The sequence below is a fragment of the Eretmochelys imbricata genome, chromosome 23 (genome assembly GCF_965152235.1).
Source record: "Eretmochelys imbricata isolate rEreImb1 chromosome 23, rEreImb1.hap1, whole genome shotgun sequence".
Taxonomy (NCBI): domain Eukaryota; kingdom Metazoa; phylum Chordata; order Testudines; family Cheloniidae; genus Eretmochelys; species Eretmochelys imbricata.
The window spans coordinates 1,619,824-1,634,049 of record NC_135594.1 but is presented as its reverse complement, the minus strand read 5'-3'; the positions used below and the strand labels follow the sequence as shown (position 1 = coordinate 1,634,049).

General features: G+C 54.2%; 1 protein-coding gene across 1 annotated transcript; it reads left to right on the top strand.

The window, feature by feature from the left end:
- Nucleotides 1-1,871: 1,871 nt before the first annotated feature.
- On the top strand, nucleotides 1,872-9,739 carry LOC144278734 (cytochrome P450 2F3-like). Its single transcript, XM_077840060.1, has 9 exons — nucleotides 1,872-2,048; nucleotides 2,869-3,031; nucleotides 4,204-4,353; nucleotides 4,867-5,027; nucleotides 5,789-5,965; nucleotides 7,395-7,536; nucleotides 7,866-8,053; nucleotides 8,827-8,968; nucleotides 9,558-9,739. The coding sequence occupies exons 1-9, from the start codon at nucleotides 1,872-1,874 to the stop codon at nucleotides 9,737-9,739; spliced, it is 1,482 nt and encodes a 493-aa protein (XP_077696186.1).
- The last annotated feature ends 4,487 nt before the right edge of the window (nucleotides 9,740-14,226 follow it).

The window sequence follows — 14,226 nt, the reverse complement described above, 5'->3', positions numbered from 1 at the left end:
AGGGGAACCCTTTGCCAAGGGGCACAGCGTGTTCTCCAGCCCTGATGGCTTTACATCGAGACAGGCTGCTTTTCTAAAAGATCTGCCCTAGGAATTTGGGGGGGAAGGGGGTGCAGGTCTCTGCCCTGTGCTATCGGGGAACGGACGAGATGGGGTCCCTTGGAATCCACGACTCCTTCCTCTGGCTGTTCAGACTGTGAGCTCCTGGCAGCAGGGCCTGCCTCTCTCTGGGGGTGAAGTCCCGGAGGCAAAGCAAACCTCCAGCCTTCACTGGCCCCAAGGCAGGCCCCTGCCAGCAGCGACCGTCCCAGTGCCCAGCCCCTGCCACTCATTGGAGGGGTTCAGTCCACCTCGTGCTGCGTTCGCCACACTTGCCCATTCTTCCCCTTCGTTTCCGGCTGGAAAGGCCTCGGCTCCTTTCCTCCAGGAGCCAGGTGGGGAGAATTAGACGGGTCGCACGGAGAGCGGCCAGTTCCTCGCACGGATTCTCACCACTATTAGGTGTTTTATAGTAACACAGAGGTCACCGGCCCCATGGAGTTTTGTAAGAGACAATCCTTTTGAATGGCCATGGAGGGGCGGGTCAGGTCCACAATCAGGCGATAACACCCCCACCTAGGTCACCCCTGGGGGGGCTGAAGGGGGAACCTTGGGGTCCGAAAGCCTGAACTTCCACTGCTTGAGCCAAACAACCCCCTCTGCAAAGAATCAGCAGCAGACTCAGAAACGTCCATCCTAGGCCCAGCCATGAGGAGGAGCTCACGAGCCGCGCTGGGTCCCACGTGGCCTCTGAACCCCGGTGTGACATTCTGTGCCTTGGGGGAGCATGCTGTAACTCCCATTATTCCTCATGTCTATCTAACTGATTTGCATATAAAGCAGGCGGTGTGTGGCATCAGGGGACAGGCTCTGACCGGCTGAAAGTCACTGTTCTATCGAAACACGGTTATCGTTCGTGCATATGAAGTTCTGGGGTGGACTGGCTCTCCCCAGACCGGTTGAGCTGCCCGATCTGCACAGTGGCAGGACAGGTAATAATGAGCCGCTGTGCCGCTCACCCAGACTCTCGTGGTTACGGCCTCACCCACTGGATCCCTTTATCTTCCCGCCTTGGCTGGAGCAGGCGTCTCCTGCCAGCGTCAGCGATGCCAGCTCGCTCCCTGACAGCGGTTCAGTAGGGAAACGTCGTTGGAGAATGAGAGCCGTATGAATTGCATTACTGCTATTATATGTATTACGGTAGCGCCTGGAGGACCCAGCTAAGACTGAGGGTCTCATTGCACTGTATATTGTGGCCCTTACCCAGCCCAGGTCTCACTGACCTCCCATTGGCTTCCTGCTTCACTTCCTGTTGATGCCCCATTGGCTTCCCGTTGCTTGCCATTTTACAGGTAGGGAAACTGAGGCACGGGCCAAGCCAGTGACGCTCCGAAGGAGTTGGTGGTAGTTGGTCCTCCCATAGTGGCGGAATTCCTTATTGGTGAATAATGCCCCAGCCCATGGACACCCACCACATAAATACCCGTCAGCCCACTCTGAGTCCTTCCCTAGCCCAGAGATGAGGCAAACGAGTCCACCATGGAGAAGACACAGTGGGTCATGCTCCTTCAGCTCCAGTGGTGGCTTGCGAGCGAGGCGGTGGGTTCAAGCCCCCGCTGAGGAGTTGTCCCAGGAGGTCACCATGGATGGCACAAGTGGGTAAATTCCAAATTTCACCATCCAGCAGAGTTTGCAATTATTTACCCAGAGCTGTGATGCAAAGAGGGGCGTTATCAGCAAGGCCCCCAGGGCGGGGCTATATAGACAGGGTTGTGCCAGCATCACCCAGGGTCTAACGCAAAGTGCAGCGGAGGAGAGAGGCCGGCTCCAGGATGGATTTCAGTGGGACCCTCAGCATCCTCCTGGCGATATGCATCATGTGCGTCTTCCTCCTCTTGACCCGGAAGAAGAAAAACTGGCACAACCTGCCGCCCGGGCCCACCCCCATCCCGTTCCTGGGGAACATGCTGCAGGTGGAGGTGAAGGAGCTGATAAAGTCTCTGCGGAAGGTGAGTCGTGCCTCAGTTTGCTCGTTATTGTGGTTTGAGTGGCAGGAAAGTTTTGCGTCAGAAATGTGGCTTTTCATAGAGTCATAGAAATGGGCAGCCGGACGCGACCTCGGGGGGCACCTAGGCCCAGAACCTCACAGGCATCTGGGGGCCAAACCCTGGTGGAGCTCTGCGAAACACAAACCGTTTGTCACCTGGGCTCCAAAACAGAATGGTATTTGTCACACAGCTCGAATTATTATTAGCATCACAGGAGAACCCCAGAGCCTAGACTCTGAGAATGCCCCACACTGCTCCACCCACTAGACCCCACTCCCCTCCCAGAGCCAGGGAGAGAACCCAGAAGTCCTGGCTCCCAGCCCCCCCGCTCTAACCACTAGACCCAGCTCCCCTCCCAGAACCAGAATAGAACCCAGGAGTCCTGGCTCCCTGCCCCCCCGCTCTAACCACTAGACCCAGCTCCCCTCCCAGAACCAGAATAGAATCTAGGAGTCCTGGCTCCCAGCCCCCGCTGCTTTAGCCCCCACCTCTCCCAGAACTGGGGATAGAACCCAGGAGTCCTGGCTCCCAGCCCCCCAGCTATACCAGGCACTGCACAGATACAGCATCAGAGACAGGCCCGGCTCCCAGCGAGTTCACAACCTGATCAGACAAAGGGTAGGAGGAGAAACACAAGGGGGAAGTGACTAATCGAAGGTCGGACCGCAGGGAAGTGCCAGAGTTAAGGCAAGAACCCAGGTGCCCTGACTCCCCGCTGCGCGCCCTGACCACTGACCCTTGCAGCCCGGGGTTAACAGCCGCCTTCCTTTATTCCTTCCAGCTCAGCGAAACCTACGGCCCGATCTACACCTTTTACCTGGGCTCCCGGCCCTGCGTGGTGCTCTCTGGGTACAAGGTGCTGAAGGAAGCCCTGGTTGATAAGGCCGAGGAGTTCAGCGGCAGGGGGGACTTTCCGGCAGTGCAGATGTGGAGTAATGGAAATGGTGAGGCACAGATGGACGGACACACAGCTCAGTCTCCTGACCCCCTGGCTGTATTGCGGGTCTGGAATCATACCACAGACTGGTGTGAAATCCCGGGGCAGGGATCACGGTCGATTCCCAACCATTTCCCCTTCCTGGGAGAGTGGTTAGTGGTTAAAGCAGGGGAGGCTGGGAGTCAGGACGCCTGGGTTCTCTACACAGGTCAGGAAGGGGAGTGGCATGCAGTGTGTTGGAGTCGGGAATCAGGACTCCTGGGTTCTATCCCCAGGTCACAGAGAGGAGTGGTATCTAGTGTGTGGTGCATACGAACAGGCTAGATCAGACCAATGGTCCATCTAGCATAGTATCCTGTCCTTGACAGCCAGCTGCTTCAGAGGGAATGAACAGAACAGGGCAGTTATCAAGTGATCCGTTCCCTGTCATCCACTCCCAGCTTCTGGCAGTCAGAGGTTTAGGGACACCCAGAGCATGGGGTTATGTCCCTGCCCATCTTGGCTAAAAGCCATTGATGGACCTATCCTCCAGGAACTGATCTGGTTCTTTTTTTGAGCCCAGTAATACTTCACAACATCCCCTGGCAAGGAGTTCCACAGGTTGATATGTTGGGTACAGAAGTCCTTCCTTTTGTTTGTTTTAAACCTGATGATTATTAATTATTTCACCCCAGTTTCTTGTTAAGTGAAGGGGTAAACAACACTCCCCTACTCACTTTCTCCACACCAGTCATGATTTTACAGACCTCTATCATATCTCCCCTTAGCCGTCGCTTTTCCAAGCTGAAAAGTCCGTTTTATTAATCTCTCCTCATACCGAAGCTGTTCCAGACCCCTAAGCATTTCTCTTGCCCTTCTCTGAACCTTTTCCGATTCCAATCGATCTTTTTTGAGATGGGGCGACCACATCCGCACGCAGGATTCAAGCTGTGGGCGTCCCATGGATGGATACAGAGGCAACGTGATATTTTCTGTCCTATTATCTGTCCCTTTCTTAATGGTTCCCAACAGTCTGTTCACCGTTTGACTTTGCAGAGAACTATCCACAGTGATGCCAAGATCTCTGTCTTGAGTGGTCACAGCTCATTGAGACCCGGTGGTTGTGTATGGAGAGCTGGGATTATGTTGTCCACTATGCGTTACTTTTGCAATGATCAGCACTGAATTTCCTTTGCCCAGGGATCGTCTATGGCACCGGGGAACGGTGGCGTCAGCTGCGCCGATTTGCCATCACCACCTTCAAGAACTTCGGCATGGGGAAGAGGAGCATGGAGGAGCGGATCAAGGAGGAGGCCCAGTTCCTGGTGTCCGAGTTCCGGAAAACCAAAGGTTCCGTTCCATTCACGGATGAGCCGGGGGCAGGGGCAGGAGAGGGGCAGTGACCCAGAAACCCAGAGATCTGGGATCCAAACATTGCGTCCTGATCCAACCACTGGGGCTCTGCCCCCAGTCTGCACAAACCCAATTAGGTTCTCTGGTGGGTGAGCAGAGGTGGGAGCCAGGATGCCTGGGTTCTATCCTGGCTCTGGGAAGGGCATGGGGTCTAGCGGTTAGAGCAGGGGGAGGGGCCTAGGACTCCTGGGTTCTGCGTCTGGGTACAGCATGTTGTCTAGTGGGTTGAGCTGGGAGTCAGGAATGCCGGATTCCATTCCACTGATTCTGTGACCTGGGCTGGGTCAGTGCCCCACTCTGTGCCTCAATTTCCCCATCTCACAGACAGCGAGAACCCCTGCTTGCCAGGGAAAAGTGTGGCTAAATTACTGTACGGTGCTTTGAGATCCTTGGGGAAGGCTGAGGGCACAAAGCCTGGGGGTAACAGCAGGCCCTCACTCTCCCCTCTAGGCAAACCCTTTGACCCCACCTTCTTCCTGAGCTGCGCTGGCTCCAACATCATCTGCACCCTGGTCTTCGGGAAGCGTTTCGAATACACCGACGAGAAATTCCTCACCCTGCTCAACTTGATCAACAGCAACTGGAAACTCATGAGTTCCACCTGGGGGCAGGTGAGAGAGGATTCGGGATGGGGAGGCCCGCCTCTCCTAGACCACCATACAGCCCTGAGAACCTCATTGGACAATTCCTGCCTCCAGCCCATATCTGGTGGGTGAGCTAGCCCATGTCTTTTAGACTCCACATGAAAGAAACACCAGCCCCTCCCCAGGTCAGGTGTTGCAGTGGCAAATCGCCCTCACAATTAAATGTTTGCTCGTTATTTCCTGTCTGAATTTTTCTACCTTCAGCCTCCAGCCTTTAGATCTCACTCAGCCTTTGTCTGCTAGATTAGAGACCCCTCCGCTGTCCGAAATCTCCTCCAGTTGGAGGTACGTATGGACCATGCAGCTGTCGCCTCCTAACCTTCTCTTGGAGAAGCTAAACAGAGATGACTCTTCCTCTTGCTGCGAGGCAGGTTTTCCAGACCGCGAGTCGTCTTCCCCTGAACCCCTCTCCAATTTCTTGACGTCTTGTCCCCAGACTGGATACAGGATTCCGGTCTCATTCCTGCCCCATAGCACGGTCGCACGACCACCCTCCCTCTACTCGACATTCCTCTGTGTCTCCAGCCAGGGACCCCATCCCATTCTGCCCAGAAGCTCTTGATCAAGATTTGGCCAGAACAGCCATGATCATGCGTCCTGAAGCCGACGGCCGGTCTTAGATCTAGGCACCGCTGCTGTCCCCAGAGGGGAACACGGTCCCCGGCTGTGTATCGGGAGAACAGAGCCACTAACAGTTCTATCACCCCCTCCCCAACGTTTCTTTCCAGTTGCTGTTCACGTTCCCCAAGATCATGAGACACATCCCCGGGCCTCACAGGCAAATCTACAAGAACTACCTGAAGCTGGCCGCTTTCGTTGGCGAGCAGCTGAAGATGCATAAAGAGATCCTGGATCCCAACAACCCGATGGATTTCATCGACTGCTTCCTCATCAAAATCCAGCAGGTAGCCCATCCTGGCCAGCAGGAGAGCCCCCCAAGCTGGCCACCCCCTGAACAATAGCAAAAAGGGGGCTGCTCCCGGAAAACGAGACACACACCTTTAGCCCGGCCCCAAAGCCCAGAATTCCACCACTTGAGCTCCAGGGGCAATCCCGTTCTTTGGCAGCAGTCGTAAGCCGTTACCCGCTCGCTGGGTCAGCCAAAAGAGGGTGCCTGGAGGCATTTCCCGTGTGTTGGATTTAAGTAGAGGCGGGTGAATTTGACAGCAGGGAACTCATGTCCCTAATTGTTCCTTCTTGTCTGACCTTCCTCATTTAGTGGAGTCGCAGTGGGAGATGAGTTATGAAGCTCACACGTTTTTTGGGTGGGCTGGGTGGGGGATTAAAAACTCTTTGGGATTGGCTGGCCCTTTTCCCCTTAATTTGAAAGAATTGGCAGATTTAGAAGGGGATCTGGAGGGGTGGGAGGAAAGAGACAATGTCCATGCCCCTGGGGATTGGCGGCAGGCTGAACGGAATCGCCCGAGTTGGAATCTGACAAGCCGCTGTGGTCGCAAACTACTTGCAAGGAAAACACCAGCTGCTCTCTCACGAGCACAAGCCATGAAGAGCAGAGCTGATGGCTGGTTCCGGGCCCGAACCACAAAAACACCCAGGGAAAAAACGTGGTTTGGGTCAAACCAAAACTGATATTTTTTAAATTGTTCCTTCAACCCCCCACTGTCCCTATTATTATTATTCGTGTAGTTTCAGGACATCTTTTGCCTTTTTTTTTTTTTTTAAATGAAAGTCCATTTTGAAATGAAAAATCGAAGGGAGCTGGGCTGGAAGGAACCATTTCTGGGGGGAAAAAACGTATTGTTTCTGGCTGAAACCATTTGCTGGATTAACCTAAATTTGCAAACAGTTCTGGTGCCCTGAAAAGTCGACTATTTGCCTGGGGGGAGGGGACCTGTCCATCTCTAGTCAAGTTTTTATGACTGATCCAGTCAACAGCGCCACTGAGCCGGTCAGCTGTGACGCCGAGGGACAGCGCCTCCCGCTAAGCCAACCGCATGCCAGAAAAGTCGGGAACATTTTCCTTTCAGCTGGATTTCGACCGTCCTCAAGCAGGTTTATTTTTTTTCCTTCATAAAATTAAAGGACATTTTGAAACCAAGTCGTTTCAAGCCAAAACGAATGACACGCTGCGACTTTTCCCCCTCCAAAGTTCTCTGAATGCCCAACGTGGCGAAATCGACGCAAAGTGGCCGGGCGTTTCAGTGCGGCTTGTTTGCCAGATGAACGTTTCAGCTGAAAAGTTTCACCTAGCTGTAGGAAATCTCCCACAACGGTCCAGCTCTCTGGGGGTCACACCCCCCCCCGGAGAAAATTCTATTACGTGGTGGTGTCTCGCACACACACACACAGCATTCTTGCATCCTTCCTTCGCAGGAAAAGAACAACCCCAACACACACTTCAACGACGAGACGATGTCTAAAACCACCGTGAACCTGTTCTTTGCTGGGACGGAGACCGTCAGTTCCACCTTGAGATACGGGCTCCGCATCTTGCTCCGACACCCTGAGATCGAAGGTAGCCCCAGGGCAGGGGGATGAAGAATTCCCACATGCCGGGATTATCCCAACGTAGGCGGGGGTGGGAGGTGGGAAGGGGGGCAGGAGGGGCTCACTTTCATAGCTCACCCAAAGAGAGCTGCTTGTCAAACTTCCCCAGCCATAGCTCCATGGGAGTCAATGGGGCCGGCTCTGAGCTGGCATCCAGGGGAGGCCCGGGTCCTTCGCTGGCGTCTCTGCAGACTGCAATGAAGGGATGTGGATCAACATCAGCGAGGCTCCTGGCCCTGGGGGCTTTATGGCGGGTGCCGCCCTTGTGCCAGCCTCACCCTGTCCCCTTCCCTCCAGAGAAGCTGCACGAGGAGATTGACCGGGTGATCGGCCCCCACCGCAGCCCCTGCATGGAGGACCGGAGCCGGATGCCCTACACAGACGCCGTGATCCATGAGATCCAGCGCTTCACGGACATCGTCCCCATGGGCGTGCCCCACACCGTCACCCGGGACATTCAGTTCCGCGGCTACACGCTGCCCAAGGTCGGTGGCCCAGGGCGGGAGGGCGCTCCGCCCTGAGCCCAGGGGAGCCTGGGGGCTGCTCTGACTTACACTGGGGAAGGATGGCTGCATGGGCTGAAATCACAGACTGGGAGGGCATCCCAGGCCCACCCCTTCCCCCAACCACACCCCTCTTCACTAGCCACACCCCTTATCCGACCACGCCCCTTATCTGACCACACCCCTTTCACTAGCCACGCCCCCTTCTCAAACCACAGCCATTTTCACTAACCATGCCCCCCCCCCCTTCTCCAATCACACTCCTTCCCTCACCCCTCATGCGAGCTTTTCCAGCCACAACCCCTTTCTCCCCACCACTGGCCTCCTGACTGGCCACGCCTCCTTTTCCCACAGCCACGCCCTCTTTCCTTCTGAAACCACACCCCCCCTTTTCTAGACACACCCATTTCTAGCCACACCCCCCCGTCTCACCGCCCCACCTGCAGCAGGCTTGGTGGCAGGGCTCAGCCTGCAGGATGCGCCGGGTGCTGGGCGAGCTGACCGGGGGCCATGGCGCCCGCCCCACAGCCAGATTGCAGGGCACGTGGCCTCTCCACGCCACCGCCCCGGCCTAGAGCGATCAGCCAGCAGGTGTGAAAAGTCTGGACACTTGTGTTTGGCGGTGGTTTGGGCCGGGGCGGGGTGGGGGAGGGGGCAACGGTTGCCTCTCCAAGACAAAGTCCCTAATCCCGGGACGGGCCCCGTAATATCGGGATGTCGGGGTCTCATGGCTGCACCTCCTGCTGGCTCCGCAGGACTTGAACATCATCCCGCTGCTGTGCACGGCCCAGGCCGACCCCACCCAGTTCAAGAACCCCACCTGCTTCGACCCCACCCACTTCCTGGACGAGAATGGGCGCTTCCGGAGAAACGACGCCTTCATGGCCTTCTCGGCAGGTAGCGCCGCCGGGACGCTGCGGAGCAGAAGCGTCTCCCATTGCTGTGGGCACAGTGCGCCCCCCAGCCAGGACTCCTGGGTTCTCTCCCCAGCTCTGGGAGGGGAGTGGGGTCTAGTGGTTACAGCAGGGGGGGCTGGGAGCCAGGACGCCTGGGTCCTCTCCCCAGCTCAGGGGAGTGGGGTCTAGTGGTTACAGCAGTGGGGACTGGGAGCCAGGACTCCTGGGTCCTTTCCCCCATTCTGGGAGGGGAGCGGGATCTGGTGGATTGGTGCTGGGAGCCAGGACTCCTGGGTTCTCTCCCCAGTTCCACCCGTGACTCTGTTCACCCATAGAAAACAGCCCCTTTCCCGTAGTCCTGAGGAGCAGCCACCTGTCACCGCACCGGATCTCGCCCCCCCGGCAACTCCCAGGGACTCGCTGCGGCCCCGTCCTGGGGCCCCCCCCGGACGTTTCCCCATGATACGCCCCAGGTGGATGCTCCCCCGTGGCGGGGCTCGCGGCTGTGGCCGAGGAAAGGGGAGGTGGGCGGCTGGGGTGGGGCGAGCCAGGCTCCGTCTGACGAGTGCCTTGGCCTCTCTCCCCCGCAGGGAAGCGGCTCTGCTTGGGCGAGAGCCTGGCCCTCATGGAGCTGTTCATCTTCCTCACCGCCATCCTGCAGAACTTCACCCTCCAGGCCCTGGCGGCGCCCGCGGAGATCGACATCTCGCCCGAGTCCAGCGGCTTGGGGAGCATCCCGCGGCCCTACGAGTTCTGCCTCCTTCCCCGCTGAGCCCTGCCTCCCAGCCCCAGCCCAGCTGCTCCCCACCTCACGCCCCAATAAAGTGACCTGCCTTTCACCCGCTCGCAGCCCCCTCGGTGGGTTTTCTTGAAGGGCTGAGCAGGGCAAAGCCCCATCGCGCCCAACGTCAGCGAAGCCACAGGAGCGGTGCTGCGCCCCCCAACGCTGAAACCATCCCTTGGGGATCCCCCTTCCGTGCCGGCCCCTCGGGGGGTCCCGCCCACCCTTCGGGGGCGGCCACGTGGCCTCCGCGCTGCTGAGACTGAGCCTCCGGGCTCCAGCCCCCACTGCTTCCCGTCGTGAGCTCGGCCCAGCGAGTCCAACCGAGCTAGGCTCCCAGGGGGAGACCTGACCGTTCGTCTGGGAGCGCCGCAAGCTCCCCCTTTTCCAAGCAGTCACCTGGGACGTCACTCAGAGCTTTTCAACCCTTTGGCAGGGCAAAGCTGAATTACAGACTTCTTTGCGCTGCTGTATTCTGGGCCCTGTGTATCACAGAGCAGCCTTGGGGCTGCTCTAACTAGAGATGGCCTGTTTTTCCCCACTCACCTGGCGAAAATTTGACAAGGAGGGGGAGGGTGTGAAATGCATCATCAAAATTTCCCCACAGAAAAGTGTGATTTTGGGGAGGAGGGGATCAAAACCAGAAATATGTTGAGTCAGGGGTGCCTCATGGGAGTTGTAGGTCAGGTGGCTCATGGGCCCCATCTCCTCCATAGGCCTGTCTCCCCTGGAGGACTACATTTCCCATGATGCACTCTGGTGTCCCCCTCTGCTGAGAAGGAAAAGTTTCAGCCAGCCCAGGTTCTAACTCGTTCTGCCACCTGCCAGCCCTCGGGGAAGCGGTGAATAGATGTAAGGCTGTGTGCAGTCCCCTACACCACGGGATGGGAGAAGGCACATGGACCAGCCCCACCCAAGAAGGGAGTCCTATGGGGCCATCTCTGCCCACCCTGGCACACCCTGGCTGTGTGGTGGGACACTGATCTCTCAAGGGCTTTGGGCTTCCAGCCGAGGCGCCAGTGAACAGAGCTGGGTGGGACTTTTTTGACAAATTGGTTTCCCCCTCCCCCCCGCCATTGAAAAATGCCGTTTGGTCCAAAGAGCTGGTAAAGCAGGTTCGGGGCTGACGGGTTTCCCGACTCAGATAAAATTGTCAAGGTTGGGAGCGGGGGGGATTTTGAGCTCAGCTAAAAGGTTCGACATTTTCTATGGGAACCAGCCCAGGAGTTCCTATTTTCCTTTCCAAATTGAAGCAGATTAGACCCCAGAAAATCAAAGTGCTTTGAAATGATTAAGCTGCTTTGATCAGCCCAAAGCAAAACACACAATTCAGCGGGTTTGGGGGGGTTGTTTGTTTTTTGTTTTTTCAGTTTGCAAAGATTAGTTGCAGGTTTCAGAGTAACAGCTGTGTTAGTCTTCGCAAAAAGAACAGGAGGACTTGTGGCACCTTAGAGACTAACCAATTTATTTGAGCATGAGCTTTCATGAGCTACAGCTCACTTCATCGGATGCATACTGTGGAAAGTGTAGAAGATCTTTTTATATACACACAAAGCATGAAAAAATACCTCCTCCCACCCCACTCTCCTGCTGGTAATAGCTTATCTAAAGTGATAATAGGTAATAGTATTTTACTTTTTTTTATTTTACTTTAGATAAGTGATAATAGGTAAAAAAAAAGTAAAATAGATAAGTGATAATAGGTAAAAAAAAAGTAGAATAGCTTATCTAAAGTGATAATAGGTAATAGCTTATCTAAAGTGATCACTCTCCTTACAATGTATATGATAATCAAGTTGGGCCATTTCCAGCACAAATCCAGGTTTTCTCACCCTCCGCCCCCCCTCCCCCCCCCACAAACTCACTCTCCTGCTGGTAATAGCCCATCCAAAGTGATCACTCTCCTTACAATGTGTATGATAATCAAGTTGGGCCATTTCCAGCACAAATCCAGGTTTTCTCACCCCCCCCCCCCAAACACACACAAACACCTACAAGATCTCTATCAAGCATTCTTACAATTACAATACCCGCCTGCTGAAGTGAAGAAACAGACTGACAGAGCCAGAAGGGTACCCAGAAGTCACCTACTACAGGACAGGCCCAACAAAGAAAATAACAGAACACCACTAGCCGTCACCTTCAGCCCCCAACTAAAACCCCTCCAACGCATCATCAAGGATCTACAACGTATCCTGAAGGACGACCCATCACTCTCACAAATCTTGGGAGACAGGCCAGTCCTTGCTTACAGACAGCCCCCCAACCTGAAGCAAATACTCACCAACAACCACACAACAGAACCACTAACCCAGGAACCTATCCTTGCAGCAAGCCCGTTGCCAACTGTGCCCACATATCTATTCAGGGGACACCATCATAGGGCCTAATCACATCAGCCACGCTATCAGAGGCTCGTTCACCTGCACATCCTCCGATGTGATCTATGCCATCATGTGCCAGCAATGCCCCTCTGCCATGTACATTGGTCAAACTGGACAGTCTCTACACAAAGATTAAATAGACACAAATCAGACGTCAAGAATTATAACATTCAAAACCAGTCGGAGAACACTTCAATCTCTCTGGTCACGCGATTACAGACATGAAAGTTGCGATATTACAACAGAAAAACTTCAAAACCAGACTCCAGCGAGACACTGTTGAATTGGAATTCACTTGCAAATTGGATACAATTAACTTAGGCTTGAATAGTATGCATCCGATGAAGTGAGCTGTAGCTCACGAAAGCTCATGCTCAAATAAATTGGTTAGTCCCTAAGGTGCCACAAGTCCTCCTGTTCTTTTTATTGTAGGGAGAGTGGTCACTTTGGATAAGCTATTACCAGCAGGAGAGTGAGTTTGTGTGTGTGTGTGTTTTTGGTTTTTTTTTGGGGGGGGGGTGTGAGAAAACCTGGATTTGTGCTGGAAATGGCCCACCTTCATTATCATGCACATTGTAAGGAGAGTGATCACTTTAGATAAGCTATTACCAGCAGGAGAGTGGGGTGGGAGGGGGTATTGTTTCATGGTCTCTGTGTATATAATGTCTGCTGCAGTTTCCACGGTATGCATCCGATGAAGTGAGCTGTAGCTCACGAAAGCTCATGCTCAAATAAATTGGTTAGTCTCTAAGGTGCCACAAGCCCTCCTGTTCTTTTTTTAAAGAATAGTTGGTGATTTCAACTTTTCATCCCGATTTGAGGGGGGGGGGGGATTTCAAACGCTCAAAAATATTCGTGGAGGAGAAAATTACATCCTGCCCAATTCTCCCCACATAGTCTGGGCACATTAATCCCAGCTTCAGCCCCACTGGGTATTAATGAGGCCAGGAGATCGGCCAGATTTGTTTTTAATAGAGGAGTAGGACTGTCCTGTCAATAAGAACGTCTGTCATTAGCCTTCCTTCTTAAAAAGTACCATGTTATTCTACAGACATGGATTCTAGTCCTGGCTCTGCTGCCTGGGACAAATAATTTCACTGTTCTGTGACTCAGTTCCCCCATATGGACAATGGCGCTACAGATTCCAGCCTCCTTTGTAAAAGACATTGAGAGCTACGGATGAAAAGAACTAGGTTATTATTATTATTCCAGCAATGGTCTAGAAGAGCACAGCGTCCAATAATGTCACCCGTTTACCTCCACAGTATCCTGTGGCCATGAGTTCCACAGGTTAACTTTACAATGAGTATAAAAAAAGACATCATTCGTCTGCTATTGTGATTCACAAATATTAGCCTATCTGACTCAGTAACATCCTCTGGCTTCTCCTCCCGTAGCATATCTTCATGAATCAACCAGGGTAACTCTACAGGGAATGAACCCTGGTGTTTAAAACATGGGACCACTCTACCAGCATCACTAGGAGGTGCACGATTCAATCTACCACCTTGCAGAAGCCGACTGGTTATATTTGCCCCCATGGTGACCTGTCCTGTCCCTCCCCCACCACCCCCCCTTAAATCCATGAGCCTGCAATTCTGCCACGCAGGTGAAGGAGAAAATAAACTACCTGGCGTTATAAAACCAGTTTTATTTAACTAGGAACACAGGACACAGCTCACATAACGCTCACCCGCAGCCCAGGCTAACCAACCAGCAGGACAAAGGAGCGAAAGAGGCAAACAGACTCAAGCGGTTTTAGCAGGGAGCCAGCCAAGACGTTGAGTAATATTTGAAAAGGGCCAAGTGTACCTCGGCATTTTGGCTGTGTCAGAGGGGTCACGCAACAGCTGAACGAAGCATCAGTGTGTAATTACAAGATCACTTATATAATTGTCTCTTTGCACTAGCGGAGCTGATTATTTCTATCCTACCCATGGCGCACATGTTTTGTTCTGGGTGGCAGCAGTGTTGCCTAGTGGATAAAGCGTTGACGGGGGATTCAAGAGACCTGGGTTTTAGCCCCAGTTCTTCCTCTGGCTTCCTGGGTGACTGTGGGCAGTCGCTTCTCTCCCCCACTTCTTTGCCTCCGTT